Here is a 20,988-nt window from a genome sequence, read left to right as displayed (position 1 = left end):
GAGAGGACACTTGGGGATACTCTATTGGTCAAGGGGTTATAACTTGCAAAACAATCTATTTGCAATTCCGTAAGCATTAAACCTAAATCTTAAACCCATATAGAAACCTAAATCTTAAACCATGCTTTTCTTTCGAAAAACATTACTTCTTTTTCTCCAGCCGTTTTTGTTTTCATCTATATTTCTTCTTCGTTCTCCAATTTTTTGTTGTTAATTTATTTTCGTTTTCGTTTTGTAGGTCACCAGGACAATAAACGCTATACTAAAGGTTTTGCTCCTGATAAACAATAAAATCCCATCAAATTTCGGTAAACCCTAAGCTTATTCTTTGTGTTTCTATGATTCTAAATCCATCAAATTTCGATTCCGTTCAAAGTGCGTCAAAAGACTGAGGGTGTGCTGAATCTATAAGCTTGCGTTTCATTGTTTATTGATCGTTTGGTTGGTTCTTGTTAACTACCATTGGTTAAGACATATGCAAGTACAGTGTACACGCCATTCGCCAAACTCAATCCGAGCAATGCATCTCAGATGGTTCGCTCCTGATCATCATCATATGATGCCTAAGCCTGTAATGTTTAGTCGCATGCTTTCGAATCCAAAGGATTTTACATCTTCCTTTTTAGTGCATCATACATTTTTCTACAGTGAAAAATAAAAAACTCCATTTTTTGGTGGTGTGTATTACATGAAAAGATCAAACTGGCACCAAACGAAGTGCCAAATGGAAGAAGATCAAGAAGGGATCACATGGATATTGAGCGTATAATGTTTAAGTGATGCGCACGAAAGTGCGAAGCATTTTCACCCATAAATACATTAGCCGGGACTCATTTTATCACTAATAAACTTGTTTGTAGGTGTTTTTATGAAATAAGCTCTTATGGAGAAAGTTGCTCGAAAAGTGGTTTTTGTACCCCGGAGGACACATGTTATTCGGACTCTCAGTTTTGGATAAGGGGTACCCATTACTAAGGGGCATCCTAATTGCTATTCGCACTCCCGGATTGGATAAGGGGAGGTCATCTTCAACCTTTTGAATATGTTTTTGGCGGGAAAAATTGTTGCAGTCACTTGCCGGAATTAGGGTTGAAGAACTGGATGGGTTCCACTGAGATTCAATTGTTGAAACTAAATGGGATTGTTCGAATGTACCTTACAGGGTTGGTATAGGTGTCTGAATCGTTGAAGTTTGGCTGGAATGCAAGATTTGAAGAAAATATGAGTCTCGGGTTTATTCTTCTCCGGGAAAATTTGTTTGGACCTGTGAAGAGATTGGGTGAGATTCAAGTACCGTAATTCATTGGGCTAAACCTGTTAGGATCAAACAGGACTGGTAAGTCCCTTAGAATCGATAAATTATGAAGTAGTACGTGGATTGGACAAAACATAGGTTAAGAGGATATTCACGGGATTGTGTTAGGTGGAAATGTGTACTGTACATGTCATAGGTACTCGAGCAACAGTTTGGAGTATGAAAAGGTTATAAAAGGAGAATATGTTGTGAAATCAACACCAACAGATTCGTGAGAATAAAAATCAAAGAAATAAGAGGAAATGAAATCGTGGAAAAATAATGGAGAATATTTTGTAATTAACACGAGATATTTATTTCTGTGAGTATAAATAGAGTTGCCTGAGAGCAGAGAAGGGGATCGAGAGTTGGAATAGGCTACAAAGAAGAATAAGAAGCTGCAGAGCAGATTTCTCTGCTGCTGCAGAGAAGGAGAAGCTGAAGAACAATAAACTGACAAGAACTGTCGTTCTTGATCGTCATATATCCAATCCATAAACGACAGCTCTTCTGCGACAATATAACAATAGTTCTTCGCAACAGTTGTAATAATGAGTTTTATAATGACCTTGCAGCGTTGCAAACTCCTGGTTTATATTATTTTCCTCCCTTTTCTTCTTTGTAAACACCATTTGAGCTATAAAAATATATTTTGAGCGTGTTTTTCACTATGTGGAGCTAAACCTTTCTCTGGGACGACGGAGGAAACCAAAATTCGTCATGTGGTAAATTCATTTAATTATTTATATGACTATTTGCATTAAATTAAAATTAGAAAAAGATTTTTCTTAATTAATTGTCATTTCGTTTGATGGTTTATGCTTAGGATTAATTCTTTTGATATGCCATGTTTAAGATTTACAATTAATATTTTACGAATCTACCTTAGACAAAGAAATAGAGTCAAAATTCTTGTTGAATGAGCTATAATGGTTTAGAATAAATAGGTGAATCGCATGAATTTGAATATTTGGTGGAATCCTAGTCCCAGTAACTCTCGCTTTTGTTTATATTTATTATTTTCATTAGATCTTTAAAATTAATCTTCACAAGTCTTAGAATTCGAATTTTATTTACAACAACGACAATTAAAAACAATATCATTAAGCTTTTTGAAAGGAAACCAAACTGGACACTCAGGCAGTTGATCCGGGAGATCAACCTGAGATATGTCCCTTTGGCTCCTTTAGTTTTTCCATCCTTCAATTGCAATATTTGTGAAAAGGTAGTTTTACATCTACATTATACATGCCATTGGCGATAAGTCTAGAGCATGCATCCCTAATCCCTTATAACACAAGCATGGATGAAACCACAACAAACTCGCAAACTGTAATTTAAGTGAAACTCTTCTGGTCTCTTTATTCAATTCTATTTTTCTTTCTTTTTATTAACTATCATCTCTTTTTAAATTACGTTATTTACTGTTTTTATACTAATTTCAGTCTTTCTCCATTTAGTTTTTTTTTGCGTTTTTAGCGGTGATCTCTTCTCTCTTTTATTTAGTGATTCCATCGTATCTTAACTCCGTTCGTTTCAGTTATTTTTATTTGATATTTATTAGGTGTTCTTTTTTATGAATAGAACAATCAAAATCACAGGAAACTTCATCATCTCTCATGTTGTTATTATTATTTTGTTTTATTTGTGAATAGTGATTAGATTTTTTTGAATTCTTCGTTGTGTATTTCTCTTTTTGAATGTAGGGCTAAAATTTTCGAATATTAAGTTACAACTAATATTTATATATTTATTTTATTTTATTTTATAGCTTTGCTATTTTAGATTATTTTCCTTGAAGTTACTAGGCTAGCAAATGTGAAGTGATAGAGAAAGGTCACAAGGCATCATAGAACTGTACCCTTATTTTTTTTCCATTGGTATAAACTCATATTTAGCATTATCTCTTTGATTGATGAGTTTTCCTTTCATGAATATTGTATGGAAATGCGCTCAGAAAATGGAATACAATCTCAGACGGGTGATGCTTGTGATATTTTTCTGGCTAAAGATTTTTAAAAAAAAATTATGCTACGGAGAAAAATTGACTGGAAATGGTGCAATCTCTGTAGAACAAGCGATATTGGGTACAATCTCTGCAAGGTTATTTACTCTTCAAATTCTTCATATTTTCTACAAGATAATAACTGTGTTGTATAATTAGGTAGTAGTAAAATGCTAGAAGATGCATCCAAGTTTCATATATGTACTGTTTCGGGATCAAAAGTTCTTACGTTGAATCATAACAGGCATTTCACATTAATAACGGGAGGTACTTTCTTGATATGTGCCTTTATGTTTTTAATAGCACTGGTCTTTGATATACATTCCAAACACAGCTCGATTAGAATGTATTACCACCGAATAGGGAGGAAATGCAGCGGCTAGCTGAACTTTGTTAGCATTTGTACATCTAGGGTTCACTTCTTTGTAAAGCATAGCATTTGTACATCTAGGGTTCACTGCTATGTAAAGCGTATTCCAGTTTGTGTTCCGATTAAATTAAACATTGGCAAAGTGTTGGCTTTGCATATGTTTAGTTTCAACTAGCTTCTCTAAAGGAATTTCGTAAGCAATTGATAGGGGAAGTGTTCAGCTCAGTTTATCTAAGACGTGCATAATCCATCTTTACTTATAATTGTTGCAAATGTAACAACAAAACAATCAAAAAAAGATGTTAGAAGTAAAATTCCTGGAAGCTAAATAAACACTCAAATGGACAGCAAACAGAGGACAGAGTCACGTGTTCAACACGCTGTCTTTAATACAATAGTTGACCGATACGCCTCAAGAATGAGTGATGCCTATACCCCGTGGTCAAGTTGTATCCAGGATAAAACTGCCCGTTGCAAGTATTGTTAGCACTACAATACTTGTCCACTCATATGAACTCAACAACAAAGCACTGAAGAAAAGAAAAAGACCACACAGAGGGAAAGAGACGAAAAGAAGAGGATAGTAGCTCTTCTGGGCACAAATGAAAATGAAAGTTTCGAATTCTTTTTATAGGCAAACAGAAAGGGTGAAATCAATGCACATTAATGTGCAAATCAATACTGCATGCGAAATAATGCTGCCATGATGTCGACATAATTCTGTCATCAACATTCAAAAACCGGTAAGAAAATATCGACATCCATGCGAATAAATCCGTTAAGAAAAATGTTTTTGGTAAGAGAATAAATTCACCCAGGTCACACGCCCCCCATATTTAAGACAAAATTTATTTTGATTTTCAAAATGATTAGGAAATAAATCAAAAGAAAGTTTTCCAAAAAGGAAAGTCTTGATTGACCAAAGTCCATGGCGCAAGCACGAGCTCGAGCCCTAAGCCCAAGCCCTTAGTGGAAACAAAAATATTTCCCCCCACCCACATTGTTTTATTAACTATCCATAAAAGAATAGCTATATAGTGGAACTCCTCTTTAGTTATGTCCAATGTGGGACTAAAGGATCTATTTCATTCACTCATAGAAAATGAGTAATAGCTCTTAAAGACCCAAAGGTCCTAAGTTCCGTTCCCACCAAGACCATAAAATCAAAACATTAAAAACTCATTTTCTCCGACAATAATACAGTGTTAAGCTCAATTTATCTAAGTATCTAAGGCTATCTAAGTGTCTAAGAGCGTCCACAATGGTACGATCATAACCAAAGATCAAAGACCAAAACAAACGATCAAATTTGAGAGTAGTCTGGAGTGTGACGTTAAGGCAGTGGAGTATTTTTAGTCGAGCGGATGTATAATGAACGCTTGCATGTGGAGCGTTCATATAATCTTCGTCCCGAAGAGGCGTTGATATAGTTTACGCTCGTTGTGGGGCGTTGTTAAAGAATACGCTCGTTGTGGGGCGTTCATATAGTTAACGCTCGGAGAAGGGACGTAGATATAATCTACGCTTGGTGTGGCAGACGGGTGAATCAACGCCTCATTCAGGCGTTAAGAATATCAACGCCTCATTCAGGCGGACATATAATCAACGCCTCATTCGGGCGAACTTATAATCAACGCCTCACTCAGGCGGACATATAATCAACGCCTCACACTGGCAGACGTATAATCAACGCCTCATTCAGGCGGACCTATAATCAACGCCTCATTCGGGCGAACTTATAATCAACGCCCGTTGTCTGGCGAATGTATAATCAACGCCCCCTTGTCAGGCGTACGTATAGTGTTGGACCCAAATTAACACACGTATCGAGCACGTGTGGACAAAGAGAAACCACCACGTATAACACACGTGTTCACTTGGTGTTTACCCTAATCTTCTCCGTCTTCTTCTTTTCTTTTCTTTTCTTCTTTTCTTTTCTTTTCTACCTCCTGTTTACCTCCTGTTTGTTTCTACCGCCCACAAACACAACACATCACAGTAACTAGCAGGAAAAGAGAATAGAAAAAAAAACCAGATACTTGATGAATCCCGGTTAGAAAAGAGGTATGTTTCTTTTTTCTTAATCACCTTTTTTTTATCCGTATTGTTGTATAATTTATTTAGGGTTTTATTTGTTAAAATTAGTTTATATTAAGATGGGTTTTAAAGAACAAATATGAATATGAAATTGATTAAATATAATTGGGTATGTGTGTTTTATGATTTTAGAGAATAATATGTATGTGAAGAAAACCAGTTTTGATGCTCATGTAAATTTGGTTAAAAGAAGTTTTAAAATAATTATAGAAGATCTAATTTGTGGGTGGAATAGATTTAAAAAATTTGGCTACTGTAAAAATTGGTAGTTATGTAGATTATGTGTGTTATATATGTAGAAGAGATGATTTGTACATATGTGAATATGATTAAAAATAATTGAATTTGTATTGTTTTTTATTGAATTTGGAGGTGATTAATTTTAGTTGTTTTTTGGTTTATTTTTGATGTTCATGTGAATTAGGCTAAAAGATTTTATGAAATTTTGTCAAATATGTACAACACTTAATTTGTGGGTTATATAGATTAATATGTGTTTTTACAATTCACGTGGTTATGCCAAAAATTGTAGTTATGTACATTTTGTGTGTTACATATGTAGAAGAACTAATTTATATGTATGGAATTGATTTTTTAGTGATTTTTATGGAATCTTGAAGTGATTAAATTGGGTTGTGGAATGTTGAAAGGATTTTCAAAATGCATCGGTGACGATTTAATTTGTATTCGTAGAATTATAGATTTTGGAATTGATATAGTTTGTGTTAAGGATTTTTATAGTATTTGGAATATAAATGGTGGTGGACTAATAAAAATAAGAAATGGCGCGGGTTGGTCTAATTGCATCTATCTTGTGTGTGCATAGATGTTGAACAAATTCACATCGCGGTTCAATGGTCGCATGAAGACGAACAAGAAACAAAAATCTGTAGCCGAAGAGGATTATAACTTAATCACTACTGGTACAATTAAGGAGGTTGATATTCCCCGTGTTAGGGAGGTTTCCTATACTGCAAGATGATAAACCGCACGCTACTACGGAAATGGGATAAATGTCCGGGGATTTCCTGGGATGCTGGGTAGTCTAGATTGCATGCATTGGAAATGGGATAAATGTCCGTCGGCAGAATCTGGGGCTTACACCGCGTATAAAGGGAGCGAAAGTATCGTGTTGGAGGCAGTGGTGTCGTATGACCTATGGTTTTGGCATGCTTTTTTTGGTATGCCCGGTTCTAACAACGATATTAATGTTATGAACCGTTCATATGTTTTTCGAAGTCTTGTAACAGGAAAAGCACCGCCGGTGAGCTATGAGGTGAACGGACATTCATATGATATGCCGTATTATCTAGGTGATGGAATATACCCAGAGATTCCTACTATTATTACGGCCATTAAACATCCGGTGGGTAGGAAAAAGGAAATATTTTCATCGATGCAAGAGGGTGCAAGAAAAGATGTTGAACGGGGATTTGGTGTACTTCAACAACAATTTGGAATCATCAAACAACCTGCAAGAATGTGGAATCCAGATGTGCTTGCCTATATCATGAAAACTTGTATTATCTTACATAATATGATAGTCGAGGATGAGCGTCTACCCGGTGACTGGCCACATGTTTATGAACAACGTAGCAACGCAACACCGGTTAATATATTAAGAGGCAATAGTGACGAGTTTTCCCAAATTAGAACTCAGCAACGCCGATGTGCAATGCGTAATAAAGATGCACATATTCGCTTGCGTGATGACTTGATCGAATATATATGGGCAGAATATGGGAATTAAAAATTGTCGTTTGTCATTTCCTTTCTATTATCTCTTTGTATGTAAACATCCTCAAGTTTTAATTAAGGTCGTATGTTTCTTGAAAAAAGTAGAAATTTAATTCAAATCAGCGGAAGTAAATTTAAAATCCAAAAATTACATAATAATAATGCTAATTGTTCAGATACTAAGAAATTTAAATATAATAATACTAATAATACTACTAATCACTAAATAGGAGAAATAATTAAGGTTTGAACTATTCCGCCTTTGTGTTAAGATTGGTTTCTTTTATTCCGAACTATGTCCACCCTGCGAAGTCGGAAGTACTCTTGTTGTACAGGTTCCATTTTTTCAAGATCCATCATAATGATGCGAAATTCTTCGTCTTCAGCTTGCTTGGCTATTTTTGCAGCATGTTCAGCTTGTTTTGCTGCAAACTCTGCTGCTCTTTGTTCCATCTTGAATCTTGATTGTGCTTGGTAATGAGTATTGAAATTTTGTTGTTCTTTAATAATTATTCCCATTAATTCCTCTTGGTGACTGGATTTCTCTCTCCCTGTTTTCTTCAATCTTTTTGCTGCTTTTTTCCCCATCTTACGAAGATATGTGTTCTCTATGTCTCCCCCATCTGTGTCGTTACCGGTCTCTCCTTGAGTTGTTGTTTGCGGTCCTTCATCATCTTCCTCGTTATTCTCATAAGTGTCCAAATCATGCGTCGTATCGAATACAAAAGTCGACCGTCGATTATATTTTATATTTTCTAACACAACTTGGTAGCACTCTTCGTGCTTAAATTTTTTCCCATCGTTGCATTCCTTGAACCTCTTGTTAACTTCTTCAAGCTGTTAATGTTTTTAAAAACACTTGAGTACATGGGCGCTTATTAAATATTAGAAAACAATGGTTGGAAAAATCAAGAATGCTTACCTTCTTTTCAGGACCCCATCCAGTATGATATTCACCTTCAACTTCTGCCTCTTTTGCCGAAAATAACGCCACATCTTTACTTATTCCCTGATATCGTTTTTGCCAAGAACTCCAAGACCGCTCTGGATTATTAGGTAAATGAAGTTCAATATCATCCTTGATACGAGTCCACAACGTCGCCTCTGATTGATCAGCTCCAACACTAGAATCTTGAGATATAGATAAATGAATTTTACACATTGTTACATCTTCGATTGTCGTAAAATTTGGACCTTGTGCTACTCTTGGTGCCATTGTAAGCGAATCCGTGAAAATTTTCCAACTGATTTGAAAGCAGAAACAATATTTCTTCTTATTGGTGTGGATAGTTTGAAGTATTGGTCGTGGGAAAATGTCACAGGATCTCATGTGTATTTATAGGTGTATATATGCGAAAAAACCGAAATGTCTTCCAAACTTTCCAACGTTCCAAATTATCCAACGTTCCATTTTCTTCAACGTTCCATTTTCTTCAACGGTCGAATTACCAACGGTATAAAAAAATTTCAAAATCAATTTTGTCTAAGAATTTTTTTTTTTTAGCTTGGGGCGTTAACTATATAAACGCCTGGCGTGGGGCGTTAACTATATCAACGCCGGGATGGGGCGTTAATTATATCACCGCCTGGCATGGGGCGTTAATTATATCACCGCCTGTCTGGGGCGTTAACTATATAAACGCCTGGCGTGAGGCGTTAACTATATCAACGCCTGAATGGGACGTACACTTTATCAACGCCTGGAGTGGGGCGTTAAGAATATCAACGCCGGACTGGGGCGTTTGTATAATCTTCGTCTGAATGGGGCGTTCATTTTATTAACGCCTGACGTGGGGCGTAAACTTTATCAACGTCCCAACGGGCGAACATTTTATCAACGCCTGAACCGGGCGTAACTTATATAAACGCCTCTTTATGGGGCGGTGACTTTACGTACGTTTCACAACAGGCGTAGATTATATATACGCCCGATGCCAAACGGTGATTATACCTCCGCTCCACTATATATAGTTTTGATCTTGGTCCCAGACCAAATATGGTCTGGAATTTGGTTTTGGTCCAGATTTTAGTCTTTACTCCGTCCCGTTGCGTCTCCTTCCTGGATCATAATTATAGGTTTACTCGTCCATTGCAGTTGCTCTAAGGGGAGTTAGTTTGTCTATAATGTGTTCATCTTACTTAAGTAAGGTGTTAGCACTTTTAAACTACTTGATTAGCTATCAAGGGACAAGAGGGTATGTACGTGGATATTTGTATTGCTCAATACTCCAGAACTTGACACCTGCATTAGTAGTTTATAATAATCCAATGTCATGTTAATCCCACTACAAAAATATTATAGATATGTCTTTGATCTCTAATCTATACCATGCTCGGCTTGGTCAAATAGTATAAATATGTCTTCGATCTCTAATCTGTACCATAGTCGGGTTGGTCTATCCGTTTATACTTGCTTTGTGCCTAACTGAAACAGGATAAATATGATCAGTGCATCCAAGTAGAAGTGGAGATTCAAATAATTAGTTTTTTAGATTTAGATAATTCCTTACCTATTAGACTTTATTATTGACTTTATTTTGCAACTATCCATACTGAGAAAAGATAGAAAAGGAAATGAGAAAAGGTTATCAGTATGGTTGACAGTTCTTTTTTCCCGAGAAAAGTAAGGTTGACAGTGATTATGACATTTTTTGTCCTTCAGGTAAAAGGAACCGGACCTAAAATGTGACTAGGACACCTTATTATGTGAATGCCAAATTCCAGTTCAGTGAGATACTTAGAAGAGCTATAATTGTTACAGTACAATGGCATATGTCTTAGCGCAAGGGAATCCGTTGATTCAATCGTTTTCATTTTATGTGATTTGGTTTCAAACTTTGGTCTTGTATGTTAAATCATACAAAAAATGAGTTGTTTTTTCTCTGTTTTAAGTACATTTTGTTATAATTGGAATTGTTGAATTCTTTTGTTATTAATATAATACTTAACATATTATTGTATGATTTTCACTAAATCCCAAAGCCAGTGAGTTTAGATGATAACAAGTCCACTGGTGGTTGATTAAGAAGATACCATGCGATACTAATGTCTAAACATGGTTCTATTTGTTGTGTATTATGCAGGCTTGCAATGAAATAGAAAAAGACAAAGTCGTGTGAGATGCAATGTCTATGATTTGGAGTTTGTAGTATTCTTATTGTATTATCACCAAGGCGGCAAGCCGAGTCAACGGGGAGTTCCAAAAGACCCCAAGTTCATTTGAACACGAAATCCACTCGCAGTCACCAATGTTCTTAAGATTCCTAACCAAGGCAACTAAATGCACCAACTGTAATTTTTACACCATCAATTCTAATCCATTACATATTTATATTTTTGATTTGAATAAAATATTGGATTATTATAAAATTCAGAAGCTTACAGATAAATATCCTTTTAAGTTACTAATCTTGAAAAAGATGGATTTATTAAACTTAGGAAGATTGAAGAGTTCCGGGGAATCATATTTATCATCCCCATATTTTCTATGATTAGGTCGGTATCTCCGATCTTTACCACATCCCAATCGTGGTCTTTTTTTTCTCGTTTGATAAGACTGAATTCATTATGCCAATCGGGATGGGGGAGGCGAAGCGACACCTAATTAAAAATGTATTTTGATGGGGCCCACGACACCTAATAGAAAAGATGGCTAAAAAACAAAAATGTCCTAACGTAGTACGGGCACAAAATCTAGTTTCGGATAGAAGGTGAAGAGAGAATTTTTGTAGATGTGTACATGTTTGTACACCAGTGTAAACTAAGATTTTAAGAAAATGAGAATTATATAGTCATATGGGTACTCTTTTTGTAGCTCTTGGAAAGAGCTTTCCGAATATATAAAGTTTACAAATTTTGGACAAACGGTTCGAAAGATAAACTGATTTTAATTTATTTATTTTTATATATTATTTAAAACTGCTGACATCTTTATAAGCCACTTCGAACTAAACTGTAAATATTTGAATTAAATCGTAAATCAAGAGGGTTATCTGTGTATTTTTCATAAAATAGATTAATTTGGACCTAGTTGAATGGGATGGGATTTTGGACTAGCCAGTATATTTGGATGGGATTTTGGACCAAAACGTATTTTCGCCGGAACTGATACGCTTCATTCCTTTAGTACCTCCCAGGAAAGTAAAACCTGCTCAAAGTTGAACCCGGCGGCTAGAAGAGTTACTCTTCTCTTCTCTTTCTGCGAGTTGCAACACTTTGATATTATTTAGATTTTAGTCGACGTAGGTTAAATCAATCCTCTTCCCTTCACTCTTTCCGTCTCCACCACAAAATCATGGAATCTCTTTCTATTAACTCATGGGATGCAATAAACTCTTTAGATGATACACACCGCCAGGAAGGAATTGATGCAGGATATAAAGATGGTCTGATTTCAGGAAAAGAAGATGGGAAACAAGTAGGCTTAAAATTAGGGTTCGAAGTTGGAGCAGAATTAGGGTATTATCAAGGTTGTTTAGATGTTTGGAACTCAGCTATTAAAATTGAACCCAATTGTTTTTCATCTAGGATTCAAAACAATATTAAACAGATGACTGAATTAATCAAAACTTATCCAGTTTTTGATCCTGAGAATGAGAAGGTTCAAGAGATTATGAATGCTTTGAGATTGAAATTTAAAGTTATTTCAGCTACGTTGTCAATGAAATTGGAGCACGGAAAGAGCCTTGATTTTTGACGAGGAGATTATCGCTTTCTCATCTATGGTATTCTTACTTTCCACGTAGCTTTATTTGATAATTTGGTATTGCTTTCTTTGTTCACTTGTGTGTTCATGGATTAGTCCTTATGTGATCAAGAGTTATGAATTTAATCTACCAGTTTATGTTGTTTGTAGTAATTGATGTCAATACAATACTATGAAGTGATAATATTGTTGTTTTTAACTTACACAATTTATTTTTCATTATTTATTGTGGTCTCTATTGTAACTTTTACTTCGACTGAAAGGATTGGTATGTGATGTAATCTATCCTCAATTTTTCTTGTTAATACCGTTGTGTTACTACGTAATCTATTTTCTATAGTTCGTGGAGATCGAAACAAGAGAAATGTTCAAGTTGATGAGCCAGAGGACCTTGCCTCGATGCTTTCGAAATAGGGATTCGAAGAATGGCATGAAAAAGACCAACAGCAAGCGAAGGAGGCAAAAGGCTGAAAGTCGTAATAGGACAGCACTAGAGTCAACTGAGAAAGCTACCAAGCTATACCAAGGGGTGGCTGTTGTTAACAAGTTTGAAGATGAAGCTTATAATCGGGTTGGGTACACCATTGTTTCTAAGTTTACTCCAAATGCGGTCGATGGATCTGGTGCCGTTAGAAAAGCTGTGGTGGCAGTGGTTAAAGCTGCTTTTGATTCTATAGACCTTGAGTTAAATTGTGGGACTCATCCTCGGCTCAGAGTTGTGGACCATATTTCCTTCCACCCTCTAGCTCAAACTTCTCTGGACGGAACAGCTAGGCTTGCAGAGTTGGTGGCAACTGACATCGGCTCCAGTCTTCAAGGTTTGTCATTTAATCCTTGAGTAGTTATAATCAGATTATACAGTCGCTCTTTTTGTTGCAAAATAGTTCTGGATCCCATATAGTTTATTAGTTCAAGTTATCATTTTGGCAAAACTACTATATATATTATTTTCTTACTAAGGTTAAAGGAGCTTTTTAAATACTGAACAGAAAATCTTTATTATTACTTGTTCCTCCAAGAATCTGTTCCATTTGAAGGTCTCATCTTCTAATCCACCTTCATATGCATAGCAGCGTATGTACTCTTAGCTTTTATGTATCCTTCCTGTATATCCCCATCTCTGATTAAGTAATGAGAACACACACCCTTATGTTCTTGCCACGTTCTGTAATAAACTCCTGTTTATTCAATCAGGGAATAGCCGCTTTATTGAATAAAAGGCTATGACTATCCTAAGTTGAAGTCTTCTTAACATCTCAGTGTATTTGGATCATGATCATTGGCCTATACTTAACATCTCAATGTTACAAACACTCCTACATTCTTTTGCTCCCAAGTTTGGAGTCTTTTCTTCATCTCGTAGATGGAAGTTATTCTCCTTAAATTAATCCCCATGTAATTCATTCTTTAGTTTCCAGGAGGATGGATCAGAAACATATTAGTATTATTTGTTTTGTGTTTAGAAAACTTGTACTTCTCTGTTCTTAATACCTTGTTATCGTTGAAGTACTAATGATTTTTCACATAAAATCTGCAGTTCAAGCAACGCCAACTGAAGGGGTTGTGGTAGTCGGAGCAACTCAGTGGGTTGATAACTATAACGTGCCCATCTTCACTAATAAAATAACTGCTGTTCGTAGGATTTCAAGAAGGGTGAGTGGGCGAGTAGGAGGGATTTCGTCTGTTCAAGCAATGGCACTTGCACATGGTGAGGACATCATTGAGGTGGCGTGCAATCTGTTGGAGCCAAGTAAATTCATTGCTGATCAGGTTTAACATGAAGTCGAACGACTCGTGGTTGAAGAGGGATAAATGTAGGGAAGGGTATTAGAAGGATTCTTCTCAGGAGAAGGTCGTTGAAAGTTGCTTGAAACTAAATTCGATGATGTGATAAAATTTTGAAAACAACAAGTTTTTCCATCTGAATTGATTGTTCAAATGCCATTACCATCAAAGTAACTTCTGTTTTGTTTTTAATTGTTCAAATGCCATTATAATAGAAGTAGCTTCTGTTTTGTTTTTAATAGTTAGAACCCTGCTGTTTTGCTTTTGCATCTATTATCTATAGAGACAAAATAGCTTACTTTGGGGATTTGGGTAATCTCTGTGTTTTGCTTTTCTTTTCTCTTTTGGAAATATACATTTGGTTGAGAAAAAAGGCACACCTTAAATCATTCAGCGGCATAGACAGGGGTGGGAGCCTGCAGCTGCAGTGTGCATAAACTGTTGCCAACAGCATGTACTTTACTCCCCAGATGTAAGCAAGTGTTTCGAACCTAACCAGGTTGCGTTCAAGTATGGGAAAGGTTATTTCACTGTTTGTTGCGTTCAAGTTCAAGGAACTTCAATTACCCCAATGTGCAAATAAGGTTGCATAATTGTAAATAAATATATTTGATAAAATTCCAGCAATTCTAGATTTGCAACAATACTCAAAAGCAGAGCCCCCAGCAAAAGAGAAGGCTACTGGGTTTATTTCCTTAAAAATTCATCTTTTCAACAGAATGGATATAATCTTTTTTTCTTCTAAACACACTAGGAAGTAGGAACTGTCAAAATAAACTTTCTTCCACTGAACAACACGCTAGGAACTGTAATAGTTTCAGCTAGCGTCTTTTGATAGTAATGCAACTAAGAAACCCAGATCCTTAACGATTTTGATATTATTTAATCGACCCTAAACGAGTGGCCTCTTCTCATTATGTGGTAAAAGATAATATATATAATATTCTCCATTTTTCTTATAACTTAATTATTTTATTTCAAGCAGTAGCAGCAGAATTATAAACAGGATCAACGACACTCGAAATGAGGAGATCGTTCGATTTTGTTAACAAATCAAAAGATGAGAAGGAATGTGGGGGAAGCATTACATCCATTTCTTCCCCTGCATTTTCAAATAGACTCTGAACTGGCACCACCTGTATAAGAACAAATGCCAAACAAATTCAATCAGTAACTAATTATTCAATCTACTACTAATTGTTTTGCTTCATAATAACATGTTAGATGGACTTCTTGCCCACTTTTTTTAATTGCTGTTACTGTTGATAAATGGAAACCCCGGTATCTACATTTTGGTCTTAACTATGGGGCATGTAAAGGTAGCCATTGCTAAAGAAATTCCTGGTAATCTTGAGGGGATTTAAATGAATGACCTATGGGAAGCAAACCCATGGTTGAACCACCATACCATGAATAATAGGAAAAAGCAAGAAAGCAGACCTTGTTTGGTTCAGTGAATGAATTCTCATCCATTAGATTCTTGGATGTCAGTATAGTTTTTGTTGATCCAGTAAAATATTTTGAGTTTGTTAATCCATCCAGCGAGATCTTAAGATTCACTGCTTCGCCTCCAAAGTTGACAATCTGTTTTGGTTTTTAAGAATCAAGGATAGACTCGTTTGAGAACAGACAATGATAGTAAGAACAGCATGGTAATTTTAGACTCGAAGGAGTGATGTTGAAGACCTTTATTCTAATGTAGTCGGTGTTATCCTCTGAACTTCTCCACTTAATAGTAGAGGCAACCAAAGATGATGATAAATTCGACTGAAGTACGTGATTAAGAAGAGTTGCACCACTGGACTCTGCAAAGAATTGTTGCATCCAATAGCTAGGTGTTCCATATTGCTTCCACGAATTGAAGACAATCGCATCTGGTCTCCACCTAGATCATTCAAAAATTACCCAATTCTTTAGAGAGTAAATAGTGAAAGCTCCTTAAACTACATTGATATAAGGAAAGCGAAGGTAAGGTCAACATATAGAGAGATAGAATACCTTCGGTCATTGTCATTGACAAAAAGTGGTGCATAACTTGCCATCTCAATAACATCACTGTATAGGAAAAGAAGAAAAAAATTCAGTGAAAACCGTGATGGTTAGGGAGAAGATAAAATCTGAAAGAACAAGAGGAAATTTAAAGGTGAAGTTCAGGATATTGAAAAATTGTAAATTCAGATATCTCAAGTTTTTCGAACTGCTGATGGAAATCATTAAACGATAATTATTCATCATTCGCTATTAAATGATTCTGAAGAATATATGCTGTAATGTAAAGCATGTGGACGAGACCTGTTTTTTTCAAGCCCAATGAGGAAACCAGCTTCGCCCAATGCTGCTAAGAAACTACCTATTCCAGCATCAGTTCCAGTTACAGCATATTCGCTCACAAAAGCCTAAATTTGTGTTGAAGTGAGACGAGTAACAGTATACTTCAATCAACCGGATGTTATAAAGTCGAGGATATATTATACCTTAGGACCAGTATGTGATGTATGATCGAACTGGTGGTTCATAGAAAAAATTCTGCTAGCAGATGTGTAAATCTACACGAAGACAATGAGAAGTCAAGAAAAAATGTATAAAGAAAAAGGAAACAGTATTAATAGACCGAATAATGCTTACACTTTCCCTTACATGAAAATCATACATATCGGCTGGGTGATCCAGCTTTTGAGAAGAGCCATCACAATTTGAGATAATTCTGATGTCCGGGTAAGATCTTTTTAGAGCATCATAGAACTTGAGATAGTTTCCTAAACAAGAAACAAGGTCAGAGTCAATCGATCTAAGATCACTCAATTGCTCTCAATCTGTCCTTCTAAGCTCTCATATGCTGGAAATTTTCTGTCGAAGGAAAAGAATAGGAGTGTATGCCGGGATAAAATATGCATACCGCGATAGTTTTTCTTTCCACAATCTTCATTTCCAATTGCAACATATTTTAAGTTGAAAGGTTCCGGGTGCCCCATTGCAGCACGCACAGAACCCCATTTTGTATTTGCGTCACCTCTGGCAAACTCAATGCTTTCAAGCATTTCCTGCATTGCGAAATACACATGATATACTTATCTTTGTATAAAGGATCAAAGAATGCAACATAAAAGTTCCATGAAGTGACTTTAGACTGTGAAATAGAGAATTAAGAACTTGACACTAATTTTAAACTGGAAGTTCTGAATTTCCATCAAACAAAAAAAAAAAAAATCAGAAATTGTACTACTTTACGACAATCATTTACAGTTTTCGGCATGAGATCTAAGAGAAGATCCCCGCGGCTGAAGACTTACCTGGACAAAAGGTAAGATGGAGGAAGTAGATACTTGGTCCTGATGGCTAATTCCTGTAAAGAGACGCAAGATAAGCACACATCGAAATTCCTAAGAGTTCTGAGCAAAAGAGCAATTAGAAAAAAAAAAGATGTTGGAGCAAACGAGAGGTACCATTGTTGATTACCCAAACCGGCAAGGATCCAAGGTCCTCCGCCAACTGAAGTGAGAAACAGTAATTTAAACTGTATTAAAAGTCATCCGGAATTGAGAGAAAGACCCCATAATGATAAACGGACTCTTCTCAAGGAATATTATATGATGCTTACTTGAAGAAACTCGAAATATCCTAGCCCATCGTCAGTCCAATACATCCAAACATCGCCAAAATGTCCGGGTCGCTCCTCCCATGGACCAACACTTTCTTTCCAGCGAAATGCATTTCTTAACCATTCACCTTCAACGAAGCAGCCACCTAATGGAAAATTAACACCAAACTTAAATAGTGCTTAAGCTTACACGAGGAACCACTCGTTTCACCACCACTAAACAACCAGACTATTTACACTTATAATATAATACATATCAATATTAACTCAACCAAGGCAATTTAAAGGGATGAATCCACTGTTTACCTGGAAATCTGATAAAACGAGGTTTGAGATTTGCAAGCATCTGAACAAGTTCCTTACGGAAACCACGGCCCTGTATTAAGGAAAGTTTGGAAGAAAAGTTATAGAGTTCGTACTATAGAAAAATTCATGTGCAGATGCAATATTGTAAGTGTGAAGCAGAAAAAAAAAAATCAGGACAAAACTGCCGCCAAGTGCACCTTATAAGTGTCCACGGGCATGGCTGACACCTGGTCAAACCAAATTACCCCTTTCTTAGTTGTTGTCAACTGAAGTCTTGCATAATGGTCTGTTCCCTTGGCTTCCAACTGAAGCTCTACTTTTTTCCAGTTTGAAACTTCAGAAGAGGAAGCCCTAAAAGAATAAATAAGCAGTTTAGAATTCACCAGTAAAGTATACAAGGAAATCTTCTGTACAAGGGAAGCAATACTAAAACTCAAGGTGTTTATATTTTGAAGCAAGAAAAAAAAATGCTCACAAGATGTTGGAGGTAGCCAGGATTTGCGATCCATTTGTGCTGGCCAACGAAACTGAGATGTCAACCGAATCAAGTGACTTAGTATAAAAAATCACTTTATAGGACTTTCCGTTTTCAATGTTCTGCCATTAAAAAGATGAACATAAATCAAACGTCAACAAATATCAAATCACATGGACATTTCTCAGAGATTGAGAAATGTTGACAGCGATATTGGTGATTGTGTGTAATGATGTGGAGAAGTTAAAACACTTCCTGAAATATGTTAAACTTTGTTCCTTACCATGCCCCAGTATCCAGGATTATATATTCCAACTCCTCCAGTTGGGCAGCCTTTGTTCTCACAGAGTACATCCATTCGAAGAGCTATCTTATTGCGTTCGAAAAGTGAAGAACGGTCAGTTGATATGATAACCGATGACTCATCCCCGATAATAGACCATGGATCAATGTTGGAAGGAATATTCTGGCCACCAGCTTCAAATCCTGAAAGCAAACTTAGTTAGCACCTTTATTGCTAAACCAAAATGTAAATCATGGATTGAAGCTAACACAATAGCTATGTTTATGGTTCTGGGGGGTTTGCAGATGAAAGAGATATCACAGAAGCATGATAGAGTTGTTATATATATACTAATTTAATTGCTATGAAAGACAGGTATGTTGCCCATTTCAAAGTTTCCACATACGATATGCAGTACATTAAGTCAACAGAATATCTGTTAACAAGCACAAAAATAATAATATGCAGTACATATTGAAAATGGAATGCCATTTATGTTTTGCATCAATTTAATCGAATATTTTCTTCTTTAAAACTGGGAGAAAAATCAAGAGATTGAGAATTAACCTCTGTTGCTAACAAGCTCAGCCCATAGCCCGCCAGCTCCAGCATGGTTGATTTCCTATACAAAAAACAATTACAGCTCACCTCCCATAACCACAAAAAAAAAGAAAAAGAAACTCGTCCGCCTATCCCCAATTAGGTCAGGGACTTAGGCAGCCAATACCTTAAGACCCTATACATTCTTCTGGGGTTTCTGGGTTACCATAGTTGACAATCCACAAAGGCAGTAGGCATATATTCTGTATTCATGATGAAGATGTGAAAAACAAAATATGGCAAAGTGTATTTGAGAGATACAGTGGAGTCGACTTGTATTTGACAATATAAGAGATGCAGAATGCAGGACTTTGAAATTAAGAACATAGAAGAAGACAAACACTACTCAAATTGCAGTCGACGCAAACGAAACAAATGAACTTTGATAATCAGAAGTCAGTAAATCACCTCAAAGAAAATACCAAAAAGAGTGTCAGGAATCTTTGAGCCACCTTGTGATGCATTTACAATCAGGTGAGCAGGTTGAGCATTTGTTTCTCCTATGACAAAACTCGGGTACAACAAACATATCCCAATGAAGGCATAAAAGAGAATACTAAGAAGTAAATTACGAGAATCCATTGTGTCTTCAAGACTTCACTGCATTTAATAAAGATCCTTTCGACGCTGAAGCAATATAAATACACAGAAAAAATTATCAGTTAGATTGATAATTGAGAGAGTAGGACAGGGTATGATAATGATAGGAATCCTAAGATAAGAGATAAGAACTTTAACTCAAATAATTCATATTTTGTGACACTATCTAAACCAAATTTGTATATGTTGTATAACAACCATAATGTCATAGTGCAGATTCATAACAACTTACTGATAAACTGACATTTCAGTAAATTGGCTATCACATTCAATGATAATTAAAATGTTAACTTTATTAATCACAATAGAACACTATAACTTACTGTGTTCATAATTTAGTGCAAGAGAAACAGATTTCTTTGGATTTTTCCATTTTTTTTTAGTAAAAGAAACAAAAGCAAGTAGTCCAATGAAGTGATTAACCATTAATGAATAACGATAGCATAATCTTGTATGTAAGCTAATGTGAAATTTTACACGTTTATCAGAACCTGAAGGCATTGACACGTGCCTCAACGATGAATAGAAAAACTACGACACTTGAGTGAAGTGATTTCAATTGCGAAACCAGAAATCAGCAACACTTGAGTACATGCGATTAGAATCACAGGGAAGTAAAACAGAGTATGATACTGAGAAAAAGTCAAAAGACGAGTGATTGTTGCATGGAAATCTGAAGAAAATATAAAAGATCAAACTCAAAAACAAAAATTGTTACCTCAAAACTCGATCAAAAGAAAATGGACGGGAGATTAACCAATTTTAGGGTTCGGGTAAGTTTGGATTAAAAAACTGATGGAGGGATACTGGGAAGCTGATGGAATTTATAGGAAGAAAAAGAAGAAGACTTAATCGAGCTGGCCTTAGATTTCCTTGTTGGTTTATCCAAATATCGCTTTCCCGCAACTACCAAGTTAAGTTAAGAAACGAAGCTAATTGTTTAATTAAAAGTTTCAATTTTCTATGTTTGGGGGACAGTGACGTGGAACTGTGGAAGTGTGGATTAAGTCTTATCTTTGCCATGCGTGTTGGAAAGTGTAGAGGTATTACTGTACGAGGAGTGTATGAAGAGGATGGTATCATTTTCCTGTACCGGCAATGCAGAAATCCTCGCCGCACTTGTATAACCACCG

General features: G+C 36.0%; 3 protein-coding genes across 3 annotated transcripts; 2 read left to right on the top strand and 1 right to left on the bottom strand.

The window, feature by feature from the left end:
- Positions 1–11,797: 11,797 nt before the first annotated feature.
- On the top strand, positions 11,798–12,199 carry LOC113324409 (protein ORAOV1 homolog). The gene has a single exon (XM_026572728.1). The coding sequence runs from the start codon at positions 11,798–11,800 to the stop codon at positions 12,197–12,199; it is 402 nt and encodes a 133-aa protein (XP_026428513.1).
- Positions 12,200–12,206: 7 nt separating this feature from the next.
- Positions 12,207–14,185, top strand: LOC113322724. The gene is made up of 2 exons (XM_026570865.1): positions 12,207–13,026; positions 13,746–14,185. The coding sequence occupies exons 1-2, from the start codon at positions 12,573–12,575 to the stop codon at positions 13,982–13,984; spliced, it is 693 nt and encodes a 230-aa protein (XP_026426650.1). The 5' UTR covers positions 12,207–12,572; the 3' UTR covers positions 13,985–14,185.
- A 442-nt stretch (positions 14,186–14,627) lies between these two features.
- On the bottom strand, positions 14,628–20,772 carry LOC113322723 (alpha-L-arabinofuranosidase 1-like). Its single transcript, XM_026570864.1, has 18 exons — positions 20,574–20,772; positions 19,664–19,882; positions 19,223–19,277; positions 18,656–18,858; positions 18,373–18,494; positions 18,095–18,248; positions 17,898–17,967; positions 17,592–17,737; positions 17,437–17,482; positions 17,284–17,336; positions 16,890–17,034; positions 16,631–16,749; positions 16,468–16,539; positions 16,286–16,389; positions 15,992–16,048; positions 15,680–15,878; positions 15,434–15,577; positions 14,628–15,129 (listed from the first exon to the last, which is right to left on the bottom strand). Exons 2-18 carry the CDS (start codon positions 19,835–19,837, stop codon positions 14,971–14,973), a joined length of 2,022 nt encoding a protein of 673 aa, XP_026426649.1. The 5' UTR covers positions 19,838–19,882; positions 20,574–20,772; the 3' UTR covers positions 14,628–14,970.
- Positions 20,773–20,988: the final 216 nt, after the last annotated feature.

This window comes from Papaver somniferum, chromosome 11, assembly GCF_003573695.1.
Source record: "Papaver somniferum cultivar HN1 chromosome 11, ASM357369v1, whole genome shotgun sequence".
Classification (NCBI taxonomy): domain Eukaryota; kingdom Viridiplantae; phylum Streptophyta; class Magnoliopsida; order Ranunculales; family Papaveraceae; genus Papaver; species Papaver somniferum.
This window is presented reverse-complemented; position numbering and strand designations above follow the sequence as displayed.